General features: G+C 40.3%; 1 protein-coding gene across 2 annotated transcripts in view; it reads left to right on the top strand.

The window, feature by feature from the left end:
- dnah9 (dynein, axonemal, heavy chain 9) overlaps positions 1–20,412 on the top strand; it is a 61,996-nt gene extending 41,584 nt beyond the window's left edge. For both annotated transcript variants that reach the window (XM_030775719.1, XM_030775718.1), the window contains exons 53-69: positions 7–242; positions 337–459; positions 562–766; positions 3,117–3,281; positions 3,613–3,753; positions 4,419–4,589; positions 4,677–4,799; positions 6,463–6,656; positions 7,025–7,173; positions 7,924–8,051; positions 10,212–10,439; positions 11,814–12,005; positions 13,281–13,472; positions 15,265–15,435; positions 16,284–16,466; positions 17,700–18,089; positions 20,185–20,412. In XM_030775719.1, the coding sequence (XP_030631579.1) occupies positions 7–242; positions 337–459; positions 562–766; positions 3,117–3,281; positions 3,613–3,753; positions 4,419–4,589; positions 4,677–4,799; positions 6,463–6,656; positions 7,025–7,173; positions 7,924–8,051; positions 10,212–10,439; positions 11,814–12,005; positions 13,281–13,472; positions 15,265–15,435; positions 16,284–16,466; positions 17,700–18,089; positions 20,185–20,412 (3,219 nt within the window). The remainder of the gene's footprint in view (positions 1–6; positions 243–336; positions 460–561; positions 767–3,116; positions 3,282–3,612; positions 3,754–4,418; positions 4,590–4,676; positions 4,800–6,462; positions 6,657–7,024; positions 7,174–7,923; positions 8,052–10,211; positions 10,440–11,813; positions 12,006–13,280; positions 13,473–15,264; positions 15,436–16,283; positions 16,467–17,699; positions 18,090–20,184) is intronic.
- The last annotated feature ends 724 nt before the right edge of the window (positions 20,413–21,136 follow it).

The raw sequence follows: 21,136 nt of genomic DNA, 5'->3' as shown, positions 1-21,136 counted from the left end.
TAACAGGTTCCGATCCCAGTAACTCCGGACTTGGATCCGTTGACTATGTTAATGGATGATGCAGACATAGCGGCCTGGCAAAACGAGGGGTTGCCTGCAGACAGGATGTCCACAGAGAATGCCACAATTCTCACCAGTTGTGAGCGGTGGCCGTTAATGGTGGACCCTCAGCTTCAGGGAATCAAATGGATCAAAACCAAATACGGAGATGATCTTCGTGTCATCAGGATTGGTCAAAGAGGGTACCACATCTCTGGCTGCTAACAAAAGCAAAATGCTGTTGTTTTATACATTGTTGTGTAATTTCTATTGGCATCTTTCTCTGTCCTGTTACAGTTACTTAGACTCCATTGAGAGGGCGTTGTCTTCGGGCGACGTTGTCTTGATTGAGAACTTGGAGGAGACGGTGGATCCCGTGCTTGGACCCTTGCTTGGTCGAGAGACAATCAAGAAAGGACGGTAATGTCCTGTTCTTCATCTGATCCCCCCCCACTTTTTTTAAAATTTACTTTCTTTATGTATGTTTTTATCGGTTTTGACATTCGGCTCGTTTCGCCCTAGCTACATCAAAATAGGAGACAAGGAGTGTGAGTACAACCCCGCTTTCCGTCTCATTCTGCATACCAAGCTCGCAAACCCACACTATCAGCCTGAGCTGCAAGCCCAGTGCACACTGATAAACTTTACCGTGACCCGGGATGGCCTGGAAGATCAACTCCTGGCTGCTGTGGTCAGTATGGAGCGGCCTGATCTGGAAGAACTGAAGGTAAATGCTGGAGTCTTCACTCCAAATACCCCCAAATCACAAATCCTTAATAGTACTTGAACAATACACTGCCCGATACCTGAAAACGTTTTTAGTTAATCAAACAATACCGAGACTTTCATTAGGGGCAGGGCACCCGTGATTTTTTGTTATGAGACCGTACTTTTCTCCCTTTGTATAAAGAAGAGTTAAGCGGATGAAGTCTAATTGGAAAGGACTTTGAAAAGGTTTTAAATATTAATTGAATTCATCAATTGTAGAATTGCAAACTCAAAAAGTAGGTTTAATTAAAATTAGAATAACAGACGACCTGCTTTAAGTTATACGTTTCATACCTAACTCTTGAGACACAATTCAGTAGTTCACCACATGCTCATACATTTGTTTTATGTCACGACCCCTGGTCACTTTGAGGTTAATGACCATTCCACTTGAAAAATTTCAGACCAACGTATGTCTTTTGGGCAGCATGCATGTGCTTGGCTGTTTAAGTAATGACTGTTGAGAATTTAGTCTTAGAGTGTGAGAAATGCATGCAGCATGTGAATGGATGTAATTATGAGAAATTGACTTAATGAAAACCTCCTCGACTAATGAAGCTGCCTGCTTAGGGAGGCGTTTGTGCCAGGGTTCTGGAGTGGACCTTTCCTAGCACCATCCAATTAGAAACTAGGCTCTCTTACACAGCTTTCATCTGCTCCCCTCATAAAAATCAAAACTCTGACTGAACACAGATGCAAATTGCTGACAACCTCGTTTTTTGAGCTTGAAAAGTATGATTTGGAGCGCTCTTGTTACCAGGTTAATGAGATAGAGTAGCAACTGTATTTGCATTTTTATTGTTTCTTATTTGATTTTTTTTTGTCTTCTGAGGATTGTGTTTAACGCAAACTTGAAGGCTTTCTTCTGTTGACAAATCAGCATTCTTAATCACTTGGAAAACCTGCAGTTGAGCATCTTGTCTCCTCAGTTAAATTCGCTTGAAAATTGAAAAGTGTCTTAACGAGGCTTGTTTAATTCGCTGAGATGAAAAAAGTGATGCTGAAATCTTAACATGGTTAACATTGAAAATTGTTCAAAAATGGTAATCCTAGTACCTCTTTCAACATAGCATTGTGATAACTCTGCTATTTACAAATTTATCATATTAAATCCAAGAGTTATTGATTTATTGCATGCTTTTGTGTGCTTACCTATTGAATTGCAATTCAAAATTTTTTAAAAATCTTATGAGATAGATGGTCAGTGTAATATGTGCCTAATAAGCATTTTTGAGTTAATGATCTGACAAGTACAACTGTGTTTTCGGATGGGAGAAGTCTCACCTTGAACTGTGTAGACCTGTTACATCATGAGGCATCAGCCTTGCTTAATGAGGGGGAGAATGTCACTCTCCTAAAATGAACTTTGCCAGCTGCTCCCATGTGTTTCCCAATTATTTGCCCAGATTTATTGACATAATATCTTATTTTAATCCCAGTTAGGCATTCTGCTGACTGCTTAATTGTTTGTTTTCCGGGATAATTGGATATGTACCATGCCAACACAGCCCAAATTATTAGCAACTGAATGATTATGATTTCATATTTTGGTATGGATCACTGGTTGTAAGAATATAAAATTAACATAGAGGTCTTACAGTTTTCCTGGTAACTTTGTTATGACTGAACAAAATGTCCTGTGGTTCTTTTGTGCTGTGAGATACCACTCATAGTACTTTAACTGACAAGACTGTGCTCTCAGCCTTCTTGCCTACATTGTGTCATAAGCAAGATGTTAGGCCTTAAATTATTGAACAGTTTGAGATGTTAATCATTTTAAATAACGCTGTGGAAATCTGTTGAGATGATGGTGTGAGTTGAGTGTGGATAAAAGCATACAGTTTTCAGAGAATAAATTCGTCAGCTTAGAGGGTCAGATTTGAGTAAGTTCACTAACATACTGTGTGTGAGCGTGTGTGTGTGTGTGTGTGTGTGTGTGTTTGTATGCACCTGCACGTTTGTGTGTGCATGCGTACGTGTGTAAGCATGCATGTGTTCATGCATTTGTTTACTTTGTAATCATAATATGTAAATTCATCAATACTGGGAGTCCTATCTAAACTGGCTGGTTGATAGAGGATGGTTTGTGTTTGATGTTATGTGCTAGAGGGAAGTTTGGTAATCCATTCACAGCTTGCCTTCATGTTTCCAGTTTCCAGATGCGTAACATATTGATTGCAGCTGTCCTTTGAGTTGCCCTCTAATGTTTATACCACCATGCATGGTGCCCAGTGGCTTTCTGTCTAAGTCATTAATAACTTTACAACTCCAGTCTATCCCTGCTTGTCTGTCCTCTCTGTGTTCTTTAGTCAAACCTCACAAAGCAGCAGAACGGCTTTAAAATCACTTTGAAAACTCTGGAGGATAACCTGCTCTCACGGCTGTCCTCTGCTTCTGGAAATTTCCTTGGAGATACAGAACTGGTTGAAAACCTTGAGACAACCAAAAGAACAGCTGCAGAAATTGAAGAGAAGGTGAAGTATAACTTTATCTTTCTCTTTATAAGTCCACGCGTTAAGTCTGTGTAAAAACATTAATAAAAATCATCTTATTTTTTATGTGTTGAAATGGTACATTCTTACTGCACTGTCGCCTCTTTTATTGTGAGTGGATACACTCTATCACATAGAATCTCACCAAAACCAAAGGTCTATTGATAATTTTTTTATTCAGTTCAAATCATCTGATAAAGCTCTTCCACTTCGGTCCCTGGAGCATGTAACCATATAATACGAAAGTCATTTCCATGTTAATGAAGACAACTCATCTCTTAGCTGCCAGTCTCTGCGTTGTGCTTGGCTGTAGGTGAAGGAAGCCAAGGTGACAGAAGCTAAAATCAATGAGGCCAGGGAACACTACAGACCGGCGGCAGCCAGGGCTTCACTGCTTTACTTCATCATGAACGACCTCAATAAAATCCACCCTATGTACCAGTTCTCTCTAAAGGTAGCCCCTCTACGTTGACCCCATGCTGAAGATATGCCCTTTCAATGTCTCACTTTGCTTTTGTTTCACTCAGCCATTTTTTCTTTTTTTTTTTTGCTTACTGCTTGATTTGTTTTGTTCTCTTGTCACACTGTACTGTTTCGTCTCTCTCCTGTTACTTTTATACCCTTTATTCTCTCATGTATTTCATTATTTTTCTGTTATTACTCTTATTTCTTCCACTCCTTCACCTGACGGCGTGCCCTTGTGAGGTATGACATTTAATACAATGTACTGTCAGACTCTGCAGGTATTCGCCACCTTTACCACAATACAATAAGTACGGTGATACGCTGTATGGTGAATGTTGGACTTTTCATAACAAAGCTTTGTGCATATTAGCAGGAAATTAATTAGAGATGAATAATAAAGTGGATTATTCTGACTATTCATAGCCTGCTCATATTTTCAAGCAAATGCATGTGCTGTAACAAGGCGCAATCTTAGAGTACAGTTATCAAAAAAAAATTTAATTGGCTCTTTCTTTTGTGCAAATTTCTAATTAGGAAATGAGGATAGTTTTCTGTTTCTTAATTGGAATGCAGTCTCTAAAATGCCTTCATTTGGAAAAGGAAGCATGACGTGTGTGTGTGTGTGTGTGTCTGCCTGTGTTTATGTTTCCTCAGGCCTTCAATGTGGTCTTCCAAAATGCTGTTCTAAAGGCACCTCCAGATGAGACCCTTAAACAAAGAGTCGTAAACCTGATAGACAACATCACATCCTCTGTCTTCCAGTACACCACTCGCGGGCTTTTCGAGTGTGACAAACTCACATACACTGCCCAGCTTGCCTTCCAGGTTAGCCATTTATCCTGTTTTCATCTGCCTAAGCCTTTTGAACACATGCAGTAGTATAACATTTGCATTCTCTTCATTTAAATGTAGATTTTGCTAATGAATAAAGAGATCAATCCAGTTGAGCTGGACTTCCTGTTGAGGTATCCAGTCCAGCCTGGGGTTTCCTCGCCTGTGGATTTCCTATCCCACCATTCTTGGGGTGGCATTAAGGTGAGTTTTTCGTAAATCTTGTTTGACCCACAAGGTTAAATATCAATACACTTCACAGAGAATTATAGTATATCAAAAATGACCACATGTTTCTGTGACCTCATAACACATTTATACTGGACTTTTTGAGCACTTAATTGTTTATGGAGCACAGTGTACGCAGTGTCAAAAGTTTAGCATTAAATTTAGATCACTTTCAGGACGTCACATCACCTAAGTTTGCACTCATGCCAGGTCGTTTTAGTTTCAAGTTAAACCACAATGGAAAAGTTCTCTCTCAAGCTTTCAAATCAATAAATATTTTAAATAGAACTACTCTTCAAACATACATCAGTCACTTTAAAAGTGATGGAAAAAAATTTCTTTTTGAAGTTTTGAGTAATTTGTCTTTAAATAATGCGGTAAATGTTTCTCAGTTGCCAGTTGGTGTGTGTGTGTGTGTGTGTGTGTGTGTGTGTGTGTGTGTGCGCGTGTGTGTGAGTCAACTGCATTCTGTCTATCACTGGAATGTTTATGAAGTTTTGATCCACTGTCTTATTAAAATCGAGTGAATGAATTGAAGCCTTGAGATTCTTCATCAGCGTTTTGTTGTGGTGACTTTGAATAGCATTCATATAAGCTTACTGCAGAGATAATTTGTGCAATTTAAAAACAATTACGGATGACTAGAACATAAAATTAAAGTTGTATTAACATCTAAATACATCCATTAAGATACACGAGTGAATGAGATGTCAGTGATTTAATATTACAAAACATTAGTCCACAGTGCATTTACTCTAATGTTTCAATTCTTTCTGGAACAAAAGGATCTGTCCTCATTTTTAAGAAAAAAAAATAGTTGCAATAAACACAGCCGTAATCAGCCCCCTCACACCACACACACACACACATACACAAAGACAACAATATTTATTTATGTGTTAAAAGAGATAATATGGTGTAATGGTGATGTATATTTTCCATAAGACAGCCTTACTGAGGATTATGAGTCATGGTTCTCCTGCTTTTTTCAGTACCTTTGGGTTCCGCTGGCCGATCCAAATGAAGCGACCAGCACATGTCACTGCATTGCTCTTCCCGAGAAGGGATAAATATAGCTTTGCAATAAGAAAGCCTTCCTTTTGCTGCCTAAGCACTTTGGAACTCTGATATGAGGAAACTCACTAATGTTTACTCAGCGATTCAGAAGCATAAAAACAATTTACTTGCCTAGTGGATTAGATTAGCACTCTGACACCCACAATCATGTTGTCTACAAATATTTTTTTTTCGTTTGTTTTGTTCTATTTATTTATTTATTTATTTATTTATTTTGTGGCAATCCGCACAACTTTTTTTTTGAGTATCTTTGATGAACTCTGACAGAGCCCACTCAGCAAATACCATCCACTCATGCATGCAAACTAAAGCATACAAAATGAGGCATTCATGCATTATTCACCATAATTTTAGGTGAGCCATGCTTTTTAAGCACATATTTGCATGTGTGTCTCATGGTATGTTATGACGGTACATTTTAATGTCTAAAAAAAACAGTCTTGTCTTAATCAAAATGTATTTGTGCATGAACTCATTGCGTAATATAACAATCACTTTCAAACAAATTGCATTCCTTTTTTCATGGTTGTTTTTTTTTTTTTTTTGGTACTTCTTCTTCTAGGCACTGTGTGTTATGGAGGAGTTTCATAACCTAGACCGGGATATAGAGGGATCAGCGAAGCGCTGGAAAAAGTTTGTGGAATCAGAGTGTCCAGAGAAGGAGAAGTTCCCTCAAGAGTGGAAGAATAAGTCAGCTTTACAGAGGCTGTGCATGATGAGGGCGCTGCGACCAGACAGAATGACCTACGCTGTGAGGTGAGAGACCAGACAATGAGCTTTTCCACCTCATGACCTTTCATTACCCCTGAATCATTTAAATGCGTTCTGTAAACTTCTCCAGATCTTAATCTTATTTTTTTTTCTTCATTGAAATGGTTCCGTACTGGTACCTTATATGACTAGATTATAATCTGAAGGTTGAAACCATGGTTCACCTGATGAATCCAGGGAACATGAAAAGTGATTTGTTAGTATTTTGTTGTTCATGTCATGTTATGAACAGTATATTCCTAGTGTTATTCTTTAATGTTGATAATACTGTTGTACAAAGTAATATTTTGTTTGGACTCAAGCACATTGTATTAGGAAGGGGAATAAGCTTGAATAAGATTCATTTCCTGCAGAGATTTTGTGGAAGAGAAGCTGGGCAGTAAATATGTGATGGGTCGCTCTGTGGATTTTGCCGTGTCTTTCGAAGAATCTGGGGCTGCCACTCCAATGTTCTTCATCCTGTCCCCTGGCGTCGACCCTCTGAAGGATGTGGAAAAACACGGTAATGTTACTTTGGTGTCGTTTTTTTCTTTTTACCAACACTTAACAACACATTTTTTTTTTAAGAGATGACGCAGTACGCATAAAGTTCAGCCAGTCTTAGACACTGACAGTCCATCAAAGGTGTTAGAGAACATATTATAAGATTCTGTGCACCAAGATAGGTAAAGTAAATGTCAAAGAGAACCAGCGTTTCATAAATGCTGAAACTCCCGGAGACACGAGGTACAGCACCACAGGTAAAATTCAGTTCTGGATTCAGGTGCTAACTTAGCATATTGATTTCAGTCTGTGACCTCTCCGCTAACAGTTACTTAAATGGAAAACGTAACAGAACTCCAAGGGTTAACTCTATAATTGAGGTCCACTCTGCAGCCTCACTGAACGTCTGGTGGATGTCTGGTTTATAAATTATCCAGCGTTGCTTCAAAGCCAGACATTTTTAATGAGCAGGCCCTTACATACTGTCCATGCATCATGTGATTTGAAAGAGCAGCTTTCAAAAGGCTCCTGAGGGAGTGCGGAGATCGATCATTTATGCCTGCGAGCGTGTGACTAATAAAATCACAACCAAACCACGTAATCCATTAGTAAGAGCTGGACTGTGAAGAAATTCCCTCTCAGAAGGTGATTGCATACAACAACATTTAGATTCCCTCCTTAATATCAACATTTAATATAGTTTATTTTCAAAATGTTTCTATGCATGGGTAATCTGGTCCTCTCCTCTAATGATGTGATGCACCCCCAGGGAGGAAACTTGGATACACGTTCGATAACAGAAACTTCCACAACGTGTCACTCGGCCAGGGACAGGAAGTGGTTGCTGAGCAGGCTCTGGACCTGGCAGCACAGGAGGGTCATTGGGTCATACTGCAGGTAAGACTGGACTGGGGCCAGCAAACTTTGCGTACTGTACACGCCCATCCCCGGCGGCATCATCTGATTGTCCAGACGTTGTGAGTCTATGGACACAGAAACCACCTTCACTTTGGAAGGGTTTAAGTGAGTTGAAGTAGGAAACGCAGCTTCTCCATTTAGTGCTTAATGAACTTTTGTGGGGAATGCAATTGCAAATCCATCAGCCGGTGTCTCGGTTGAGCTTGTGTCCCTTTCAAAGTGGCCAAGTCTACTCCCTATTGTGATTAATGACCTGTTGGATCCTACTGGGAGCAAGGGAGAGGAATGTGTCCTGGCTCCCAGGCAGTCCAATCACCTGGTCCAGGGAGAGATCCACATTCTCCTAATGAGTGCCATTAGATTGGTTACACTCGATCCAAATGTCACAGCAAACATACACTTTGCTCCATCCACAACTGTTCATTACATGTACTGGTGTATGTTGTCTCCAAAGGCTACTGAAGAGTGTAAATTGGCAAAATGTGTATAGTTCTGCCCCAAATTAATCGATAATCAATAGGTTAGGCAAACAGAAATCAATTTCAGTGCTTTTCGGACTGGACCACCATCTCAAACTAGGTTTGAAATCCCTTAAATTTGTTCCCTGTTTTGCGACAAGCTGTAATTTGCAAGCTTGTCTGTGCTGGACGGGGTTGTAATTTGCATCTGAAACCGGCACCCTTATAGAATCCTAATGGCTTTTTATTGACAGACGAGAATAGCGGTACTGAGCACAACAGGAACATTTTTTAATTTAAAATCACACGGTCAGTCAAAAGTGGACCCCCCCAACCCCCAACCCCCCAACCCCCCAGTGCCGTGGGGAACCAAACCAACAGAGGCAGAGTAGTTGTTTAATTACCTTTGCATAAGAATTTGAATCGATACTCCCAGAAATCCACCTTCCACCCTCTCTGGGCCTCTGCCTTTTTTCTTTCTTTTATCATCCGGTTGAGTCAGCCCACCCGCACTGTCTGTGCTGAGCCGGACCCTGAGTCTGTCTCTGCTAGCACACTTATGAATTCAGCCTTTGCCGGAGAGATCGACGGGTCAATGGAAAGTTCCCCTCCAGTGAAGGTTAATTATATTGCAGCACACGGGGCCCCGGCCAACAGAAATGCAGAAATCCACTCGCTGTAGAGAGGCAATCAATTGCTGAGATTGGAGGAGAAAATCCACAGTCCTGGGAATCAAGTGGGCAAAACTGCCCAGATCTCCCTCCCTGCAGAAATGCTCTCTTAAAGGCAGGCAAAGCGTGGTGAAGAGCAAATACTCAGAATGAATAAGGTGACACATCTGAGGACTTTCTGTTAGTAACAAACTTATCAACCTGCGGTGTGTCATAGCATCCAAGCACTGTTATTGAATATCTGCAAAATTATACCTCACCTCACACTACATTTTTGGAAATTGCATTCTGGTTTGTTATTGTTATAAGGACATAATTGTTGATACCAAACATAAGTCAAAGCAATGTTTATGCTTAAGGATGAATCTAATAATTGTATCATTGATTCATGCAGTGGAAACAGCTGTAACTGCTATTTGCTACCTTAGCATCTTCACCTTGTCTTGTACTGACATTCTAACGCAGTGTTTGAAACTGTGAACAGCCCCTTGGGGCAAATGTTAGAGAAAAGGTGCCATACAAAGGAAAATTAAAATGTACACAATGTTCCCTAGTTTTCAGAAGTTTTGTTAACCTGAATACACACAGGGAACATCCATCAAACCCACTGGAGGCAGTTGCACCCTGTCAGGCTGTGAACACCGTGGAAAGTCAAATGAACCCAGCATGTTATCTCTGGCAGCAGTTTTTGGCATAGTGTAACTGCCCAAATTTCAATTTGAATGTTGCTAAACTGCAACAGTCATTTTAATAGAATCATAATTTATGAGATGAATATTGTCGTTTGATTATATTGCTTGTTACGGTTTGGCAATTTAATCAATGTAATATAATGATGTTATTAACTTTATACTTACAAAGCTTTACTTTTAAAAATGTTCCTTTCCTTAACAAAGTTGTTTGCCAAAGAAAACGGGCTCATTTAATATATTCATTTGCAGTTTTGTTTTCAGAACTCGTAATGGTAGATACCAAGTTGTTTTTTCTCTCTCTCTCTCTCTCTGGATTAGAATATACACTTAGTAGCCAAATGGTTAAGCACACTGGAAAAGAAGTTGGAGCAGCATGGAGAAGGAAGCCATCAAAACTTCCGCGTTTTCATCAGTGCAGAGCCATCGTCTTCCCCAGAGGGTCATATTATCCCCCAGGGCATCCTGGAGAACTCCATCAAAATCACCAACGAACCTCCTATGGGCATGCACGCCAACCTGCATAAGGCTCTAGACAATTTCAACCAGGTACGGCAAACCCACCCACACATGCATTAGTAATCAATATTTATGAAGGGAGCATGAGTGGCTCTTCCGCATTAAGGGCCAAATTGCGCAAGTCTGTGGTCGTTGATGATACGCGGCCGAACCTTATAACATGCGTGCTTATATGTTGTGCGGAAGGGCTCAGACAGAAAAACAAACGGTCGTTTCACAAAATCGTTTTGGGTCTGACGTGTTTTATCGTGAAAATCTTTGTAATTACAATTATTTGGAAATGTGCCACTCTTAATGATCATTAAAATAAATGAGATGTCTTATCGTTGAAGCCCAGTCTGGTCCATTACCTTACTGTTTGCTCAGGGAGCTTTTTGTGCTAAGAATGCTGATGGCTATCTGTCTGATAAGTGCTGTAGCGACAGAGACATGCTGCACCTTCACAGGAATTTCCTCGGGTAGATTGATAACATTCTTGTCCTGTATATAACTTGAAAGCAAATCAATGGTATACAAAAAAATTTGAAACCGCAATTTAAACAGAAGCAGGCAAAATCCTTTTTTTTTTTTCTTTTTCCTTTAGTAGTTACCGGTCCAGCATTTAACACTAAACAAATTAGGTCTTTCTGTTAATGAGTTGTTTGCTAGTGACTACAACAGCGACAGAATCTAAAATTAGAAATGACTTGGATTTATTTTTTATGCTTTTGTGATTTGCACATCAGTAAACATCCCACACACAAGACACAAACTCTTTTAATCATAGAAACACTAGAATATTTGGTTCCTGGGCGTCTCGTCTCTGAAATATCTTCAGTTTTAGCTCTTGGTTGATTCTCGGTTTGCAGCCTTTGAATAGCGAAGGTATGCTTTGCTCTTAGCTGTACTCAGCACCGCGCTGTGTGTGGAATATTAATGGCTTATGACTGAATCAGAGCTCAACCAACTCTTGTCTTTTCATGGAGCTTTAGAATTCAGATCGTATGTGTAAAGAAGAGTAATCTGCCAGTGATCCTATAGATTCTGACGTGCTTATAAGGACAGGGAATTTATACTCACAATTTAACAGGGTTATTGGTGTAGTTGTTTAAGGGTCTTCTCCTGAGCGCTTCATTTGCCATTTGTGTCCCCCCCCCTCCCTTTTATTTGATCTGAAATAATGAGCCTCAGGATAGCAGATGTTGAAAGCTCTGACAAGTGGTGACAATTAAAACAGAATCTAAACGTAGACGTTATTGGAATCTAGTCATTCTTTTGTCTGTCCAAACGCCCGTATCCATTGGGAGCCCTGCGAGCGAGAGCGAAATACAAAGAAAATGCCAAAGGTTTTTACTTTCAACATTTCCGCTTTATGTTAAACGGGACATGTTGGCAGAGTGTGTATGAAAGTGTCTCTTCTGTCAGGATACTCTGGAGATGTGTGCCCGGGAGAATGAGTTCAAAAGCATTCTCTTTGCCCTGTGCTACTTCCATGCCGTTGTGGCAGAGCGACGCAAGTTTGGGCCACAGGGCTGGAACAGAAGTTATCCCTTCAACACTGGTGACCTTACCATCTCTGTCAATGTTCTCTACAACTATCTGGAGGCCAACACGAAGGTGAGAGAGCCCTGTTTTGCGGTTATTGCGCTTTGAAGGACAGACGTGAAGGAAAGAGAAGCGTGAGAGACAGAGAGTCAGTCAGACAGAGACTTGAAGAGAAAGAGAGATACAGAGACAGAGCAAGAGATATGTTGGAAAAAAGAGGAAGAATACAGAGAAAAAGAGGGAGTGAAGGAGTGAACCGGGAGCGGAGACATGCTACGGTTGCAGAAAGGCGAGGGATGCTGGAGCCAGTGCTCATGTAATTACCCTTTCCACCCACACAACAGCCTGCTCAGAACTGACTACACTCACCCTGTATTAAACAAAACCATTAAACTCTAAAGCAATTTGCAGCACATATTCAAACAATGCATGTTTGACCCTCTTTCTCCCAACATACAAAAATCACCGCGTTTGCCTTCCATGCATTAGTTCTATTGAATAATAATCTGAAAAGGGAACCATCGCTTTTTACACACATAATAAGCACCCACAATACAGGGTAGAACTGTTGTGTCGCATTCAAGAGTCACCTGATTTGCGTGGATTTATAGAATACAAACAACAACAGGTCTCTTACTGAGGAAGTAATTACGCTTGTCTATGATTTAGTTCAGATATTCAAATAGATTCAGCGAATTTGCCGTCCATATTCCATCAGCAGGACTCGCAAAAAGAAAGGTGTTTTTTTTCTTCTTCTTCTTCTTCTTTCTTTTTTTTTTTTTACTGGGGTATGGCTTAATCTGGCAATATCGTGTCAACCCCTCACTCCACCTCTTCAACTTAATTCCATTACCTTCAGCCACAGCGGAGCTGCAGTGAATTAAACAGCTTTTTAATAGTAGGAGGACTGAGCAATCAGGCATTTTAAGACATGGTACATTTTAAAGGGTGAATGACTTTATATTAGGTTGGACCTATGCCAGCATAGAAATACTGTCATTGCTCTGGTAGATGCCATTAGTAGTTCTCTAATCGTGTATCTGACAGGGAAAGTGCTATTGGGAAGTCTATGCTTCATGTAACTTCATAATTTTTCTGAAGTTTGCCATTGCCCTGCATGAAAATTATAGTTTGACTAGATCACTAGCGTAGCACTTGCCCAACTGTTACGTTCATCTGTTTAATGCAACCATAATAGCTTAGCAAACCACTCGTTCTCTGTTATTCTATTTCCATGTCTGCCTGTATTCCTGTATTTGGGCAATGTTTTGAATATATATTTTCACAATATGTTGAACCATCTCCATTGTTTCATCACCTAAAGCCAAGTTTTGTTGTTCGTCACAGGTGCCATATGACGATCTGCGTTATCTTTTCGGTGAGATCATGTATGGAGGTCACATCACTGATGACTGGGACCGCAGGCTGTGTCGCACTTATCTGGAAGAGTTCATCAAACCGGAGATGATGGAGGGAGAACTGTATTTGGCCCCAGGCTTTCTCCTCCCTGGGAACATGGATTACAACAGCTACCATCAGGTACCTCTCAGTGTCTTCACAGAGTCTTACCAGCAGAGTACAGCAGACAATAATACGGTATTCACAAAGAAAAACATTCAGTAGATGGATGTAGCACACTGACCGACGGGCAGAGAAATGTGAGTCACACACAGTGAAAAGTTTGAACTGAAAACTGTCCTTAGACATAACACACAGAGAAAAGACGGTGATGCAAAAAAAAAAAAAAAATGTTAACTTTAAAAATGTTTCGAACCATTTATAATTTAAGAGTCAAAACTTTGAGTAACAGAACAGTTCAATGCCATGAACTGACTTTGTTGAAACTGGCAGGAACCTAATGGAATGTTAATACACTAGCATCTGTGAGACCTTAACTCAAGTCCTGCAAAAAAAAAAACTAGCTGAAACCACCGACAAAATGTTTCATCAACTAAATTAGGTCACTGCATTTTTATAATGGTACAACCCGCTCATTTCAGTTGGCACGGATCTCTCATGCGCGAGTGAAATCTGACAGGGGTCTCTCAAGCATGAGTGAAATCTGGCAAGACTATGACCACTGAAACGCAATAAAAACTCTACATAGTTTCATGTGAGAAAACACGTTTGCCATTCTTTGAACACACCTGAATTAAATAAATGATCTTTCCTTGGTCCATCACCACGGCAGTTTGTCATGAGGCCTTCTAGAAACATTTCTGTCCAAGTTAACTCCAGCTTGAGCAAAATCAGTGCCTAACTAAACAAATCGCATGAAAGTCTAAGACTGCCATACAGGAATACATTCAAAAATCTATACTGGGTACGGTGTAACAGCTTGAGGACTTTGCCTCTGTTCATTTGCTCATTTGACAAGAGCCAAAACTTGAACATCTGATAGTTAATTAGCTACATTTCTGTCAGTTCTCCGGGTGTCCAGATTCCTGACTCCTTGGAGAATGGGGCTTAGTGCATTATTTTCAGACCAAGGGCTGCTCATTTGGTTTGTGGGCAATGACACAGACACCAGCAGCCCATGTTTGATGTCAGGATGGTGGTTTTGGTGCCGGTAAAAGTGTCCACAGTTCTCCGGAGGCAGAGGGCAAGGCAGGCTCTGTCTCTTTGACTCTGCCATCTGCAGCTAAAAAAATAGACAGGCACAGCCCCGTTGTCTGCATTGCCAGAGCAGTACAATCACCCCACAGTCAGGGCCTGGCTCCTCGTAGAAAACAAGCCTCAGACATTTGCAAAAGATAAACTGATGTTTGTTTAGAGGCTGTGCAAATTCTGTCTTGTATGCACATTTGGGTCGTCATTTGAGACACAGAGCAGCTTGGAAGAATACTTTTTTTTTAAAAATTTGAAAAGTACTTCTTAAAACAGGAATGCATTTACTGATACATATTAACCAATAGTGTGCCATGAAGATGAAGTTAACACTGCTGATACAGTTATCACTATTTGAAATGTGATTATATGAAAATGTAAAATGGATTTATGTTCATATTACTCAGGTCCAAGGTTCAGTCCTTTGATCTCACAGTTTTTTTCTCTATCAGAACAGAAAAAGTGTTGTATTGTTGCGAGTGGACTCACAGATACAGTCTCTTTTGAACACTGAGGACATTTCCACTCTTAGTTCTCATTCTTTTTATTTTTAGACACAATCATGGTGTATTTATCATTTTATTCCCTTTCAAACAATTTTCACATATCATCTTAGAAGCTGCCTTTTATCCACATGGGCAAAATAAACATTGTCTCAAACATAAAGTACAGATACCCACTAATCCTTTTTTTTTTTCGGCTTTGCCTTTGCTTTTGTCTGCAGTACATAGATGAAGCGCTCCCTGCTGAGTCTCCGTATCTGTACGGGCTCCACCCCAATGCAGAGATTGGTTTCTTGACCCAGACATCAGAGAAGCTCTTCCGTACCGTGCTGGAGATGCAGCCTCGAGATGGGGGCTCGGGGGAGGGCAGCGGGACCACTCGAGATGAAAAGGTGGCTGACTGTTCAGAAACACACTGAGGAAAACATACACTTGAATGACTCCAATTGTCTTTTTGGTTTTTCATAGGCACAGTTTTGATTCTCCACCACTTTTTGCGGTTCTTGGAGTGTTTGTACGATACGCATTGAAACGAGGGAATCTACGATCAGTAAACCAACATTATGTATCATTACCGTGTATTAAGTGATTAGCCCCATTCGCGTCTCTTTAATGGGCCAAATTTCTTTGAATTTCAATTAGTCTAGGGCTATTGATCTAAGTGAAAAGGGTCAGTGTAATCACACAGTCATGCACTGTGACAGGATCTCAAGGCCCACTTGTGTCTGAAGAGGTTAAATTGAGCTAATTCCTCAGCGGGGCGGCAGGTTTTTTGGTGGCTCTGACATTTAAGGATATGGAAGCTGTGTAAGTGAGCCTGAATGTGCTATGACAGCTGACCTTTTTCAGTTAAGAGACTAGGATGTGTAAGCAAACTGCTTTGAATTAAAGTGGCCCTGCAAAGGCAAATAGATATCATTATTTTCCAGAAACATGCTGATTACATCATTTTTCATCACTGTAAAAGTGTGTGTGTGTGTGTGTGTGTGTGTGTGTGCTCGTGTGTGTAGAGATATATAGATACAGAGATACATTCATAGAGAGAGAGAGAGAGAGAGCACTCTGGACTAAGGCTGGCACTGATCTCAGATTAGAATTAAATAAGGAAAAAAAAAAGATAAGAAAAAGTTAGACATCTGATCTGTCTTGTATTAAATTTTATCTGAGGAAAAGATGCAGAGCCCATTGACATTTTCTCATGTTGGCAAAACCCTCTACTATTTCTCTCTGTTTCTCTCAGGTTAGAGCAGTCCTAGAGGAAATCACAGAGAAGCTTCCAGAAGAGTTCAATATGGTGGAACTGATGGGGAAGGTGGAGGAACGGAGCCCCTATGTAGTGGTGGCATTCCAGGAGTGTGAGCGCATGAATATCCTTACACAGGAGATCAAGCGCTCACTTAAAGAGTTAAGCCTAGGCCTGAAGGTGAGCGTCCACTCCATGCATATAGTAAAACAGTTACACACACACACACACACACACACACACACACACACACACACACACAAATGTCAACACGACACCCAATCATTAGCTGTCCTTTACATTCTGTATTTAGAGGACAGGATTTTCTCCTGTTGTTTGGAGGGATCATCTTTTCAATGTCACCATTGCTCTTGTTTGGGACAAAGCTCTATTTATACTACTCACCCTCCACTCAGCTACAGCAAGACATTAGGGTAACACCATGAAAAATCGAATTCCTTTCATAGCTTGTTCATCAGATTTTCTTATTTGAATCTACCGTGTAGATTTGTCACCTTTCCACTGGTCTTCCAGTAACTTGACACTTAAAACGAGAGCATGACGTTATAGATCATTCACGACCGAGCAAATTTGATCACCAGAACGCGGTCTGTCGTTTCCTCCGCACAGAGAGACCTTAAATGTGCATATTTTATCCATGACCACATTTATACCACGTCTTGAGGGGAAATTGTGAGCAGTAGAATTCTGGCCTTGACACTGGACAGTTGCACTCAGTATTGATTGCAACTTAAAAGATGATTTCTAAGAATGAGAGGCTCAAGCAGAAGGTTCATGGCTATGCCAATGCTTTAGACGAGTATGAGCAACCTACTCAGCTGTGCCTTGTGGGAAAAAAAAAAAAAAATGTTGTGATGAATAGATGTGGATTTATATGTATCCATTACAATATGTTATTACGGTGAAGGACAGTTTTAGAACCTAAACTCTAAAACCGCTCATCTGTTTATTGCTCATGCGGGTTGGCATTCCCATAAAAAAAAAGCCATAGCATTTATTCATTTTCATATGATACAGGGGCAACCGAGCCATGTTTTCATTGCAGAGGTCATAAAATTTTGTCATTGTGTGTGCCTTTCTCTTGCAGGTTTCTTTATTTTTTTATTGTTGTTATTATTATTAAGACTGATTCATCCTGCTCTCGACAAGATATTAGTAGAAAACACAACATCCTGTTGTATCTTTAATTCAATCCAAGGGATTATGAAATTACTTTCAGAAAGAAAATATGCCTCTCTATTGACATTGTAGACCGATCAATCTAGGAAATGCCATGAAACTGAATTGCAGATTTGGAAAGAAACCTTTTCTTTTATGATATTTAAAACATGCGCTGTCAAATTGAAGCATGGGTGGTGTCACTTACTTTCTCGCATGTCACTTTGGTTTCAGGGTGAACTGACTATGACCAGCGAAATGGAGAACCTGCAAAATGCCATATACCTCGACCAAGTACCCGACTCATGGACCAGACGTGCTTACCCTTCTATGTCAGGTCTGGCCCTGTGGTTCACGGACCTCCTGAACCGCATCAGAGAGCTGGAGACATGGACGTCTGACTTCGTCCTGCCCTCTGTGGTATGGCTGGCTGGTTTCTTCAACCCCCAGTCCTTTCTGACGGCCATCATGCAGTCTATGGCACGACGTAACGAGTGGCCGCTCGACAAGATGTGTCTGCAGTGTGATGTCACCAAGAAGAACCGCGAAGACTTCAGCTCGCCGCCACGGGAGGGCGCCTACGTGCACGGCCTATTCATGGAGGGAGCACGCTGGGACACGCAGGTAGGTCTCACATCTCACACACACACACACACACACACACACACACACACACACACAAACAAATCCCCCCCCCCCAGCCATCCCTGCCCCAAATCCAGAGGGTTCGGTAAATATTTAAGTCAAACTGTTTTAAGTGGCCTTTTAAAATCTTCATCAATGTCAGCTGGATATGAATTGACATCATTAGATTCGTTAGGCAATTAACTTAATGCAGACGTGGAATGTTTTTTTTCCATACCCCTGTCGCTGTACGACAGAGACAGGCAACTCTCCATCTCAAGAGTCATGGTATATGCAAATTTTTTGCTCCAGCTCCGTGGAAACACACCTGATTCAGCTAATCAAAATCTGGTGGTGCCCCTTGATAGTAGGACCAGGTGTGATAGATTAAGGCTAGAACAAAATCCTACAAGAGTTTGACTATCATGAGGGATAGCTGTCTCCTCCAAGCTGCTCCATGTTAATTAGCCCCCAAACAGTTACAGCAGACATTACTCGACTGAACCTTCATTTCACAAAGTAGTGGTTTAACTGGAAGCAAACACATGATAAAACCCTAACTTTAGTTTTATACAGTCCCGACTGAAACTTCACACCCAAACGTAAGCCCCTCAGATCCATAAGATTTTAAAGAAACTCCGTGTATATGCAAGTCGCTCTCCAAGAAATTCTCTAAAGACCGGTTTTAATTACAGAATGTGAGGACTTTGCATAGACAGATTTTAATTACTACTCCAGCTCGGCTGTTTTTTTCCTTTATTTTAGATGGACTCTGACAGGGATTTAGATCGGTCTCTGTGCCCTTTGGGAAAAAGCTATTCTGCAGTTTATCCAACTGTGAAAGTGTATATAAGCACAAATATTTCAGGAACAGCATGTCACAGCTGTATGAGTCCAAGATTTAAGATAAGATTCTTATTCGTATGAACAAGATTTCTTCCCCTCTTATTCAAAGTACATCAAAGAGGGTCAAATCTGTGGCCCACGTACATAATAATGACTTGCAGATAATGACAAAATGACATTTTGATGACGATTGTGGCTTTTATGACTGCACAATCATCACAGTTGCTTTTTAAAATGCTTTCTTTTTTTAAGTATAAAGTTATTCTTAAATTTATAGTACAATCCATTCCGCATATCCCACCTCAAGTGAACTTAGAACTGGTTTACATTATCACTCGCCATTTCTTAATAGTGACCTGGATAACAAAATAAATATATATATATATATATATATATATATATATATATATATATATATATACACACACACACACACACACACACACATATATATATATATATATATATATATATATTTAGAAAATGAAGCTTTGAACAACCCACAATGGACAATTTGATTTTAGTTGATCAAAGGTAAAACGCAGCAACACTTTTATGCTAAATGTAGCGCAGTTTAACAGCTTAGCGTTTTATAATTTGCATTTATTCAAACAGATGTAAAACTATCAGTATCGAAGAGCACAATAAAGTTTTACTGCCGCCGCAGTGTAATTAGGACTGTAATTCAAGGGGAAATCATAAACAACGTCCTCTGAGGAGAGCTGCAAAGTCACTGCAGTTTGTACGCCTCCCTTAATACTTTGAGATGTCTAACTTCTGTCTGTCATCTGCAGGGGGTGGGGGGGGGTGGGGGGGTGGGGGGGGTTGGGGGATTAATGAGCTATCCATAAGGAGCCATCCTTTGCAGAATGTCTGTAGAATGCGAGAGACAAGCCGATTTCAATTTCAAATGCATTAACTTTCGCTTCTTCAAGGAGACTGTGGCATTACCGCAAAAAAAAAATGTTTTCAAAAAGAAAGAAGGAAAACTTCTTATGGAATTTTAAGTGGCTTAACAGACCAAAGATGAAAATGGCTACAAAAGAAATCGTCATGGCAAGAGTGGCAGGAAAGTGATATGACTGTGCATGTATGTTAATATTGTGTGCGCGTCTTAGTTCAAAGGTTTAGACCCATTAACGTATTTATAATTGTCCAGATATCTTTAAAAATGATGACAGTTGCAAGACTGAATTCAGATCATTTTGGCAGATGTAATGGTCCCGTGTCTGTGTTTTGTCTTTTATAGGCAGGCATTATTGTGGATGCCCGACTGAAAGAGCTTTCGCCAGCAGTCCCTGTGATCTTTATAAAGGCTATCCCAGTGGACAAACAGGAAACGCGTAATGTCTACCAATGCCCTGTTTATAAGACCAGGCAACGAGGACCCACGTATGTATGGACGTTTAGCCTGAAAACCAAAGAAAACCCATCTAAATGGACCCTTGCAGGTGTGGCCCTCCTCCTCCAAATATAGAGCACATTTTTCATGCGTATCCAATTGAACTGTTTAATCAATATTAATACACAACTTTTTGACACGCTGATGAGTAGATATAAGAGTAGACACTGCAGCATATGCAAAAAATATAAATAGTTGGGATGAAGAGGGCCTCACCATACGTTACCTATAGTACCCATACAGAGGCAGTTTTCATGTTACCTTTGTAAGGCTTCATGTAAGATATTAGTAAACATTATAAATAAAGAATGCATTTTTGGTACATTTTGTCAGCTGCCTGACATTGATTGGATCCTCATTCTGTCCATCATCTCTCCCACAAATCTGCAGATCAGTTTTCAAAAAAAGTGCACTTTCCAACCATGTCCAGAGAAACTGTAAGGTGTGCTTAAGATGAAATTGCAAGACTTGAGTTGTATTTTTTAGAGGAGACCACACTAGTAATTGTCCCTCTGGGTGCCTTATGCCTGGTTGTTGAGAAAACGTAACAAGAGACAGGGAGGCGAATTGGAGAATCTTAGGGGATGGAGAACACAGGGAAGGAAACAATAAATAACGGTAGAATCCAATTATGAAGACCTAGCAATGCTTTATGTGACATTCAGGGTTTTTCCTGTGTTGAGAACTTAGTGATAAGAGAGTTCAAGAGAAATGACATTCCCTTAGGAAATATATTTGAATGCCAGGCCACACTCGCTTTTAATGCGTATGAACTTTTTTTTCTAAGTCTCTGTTGTCA

The sequence above is a fragment of the Chanos chanos genome, chromosome 5 (genome assembly GCF_902362185.1).
Source record: "Chanos chanos chromosome 5, fChaCha1.1, whole genome shotgun sequence".
NCBI lineage: Eukaryota > Metazoa > Chordata > Actinopteri > Gonorynchiformes > Chanidae > Chanos > Chanos chanos.
This window is presented reverse-complemented; position numbering and strand designations above follow the sequence as displayed.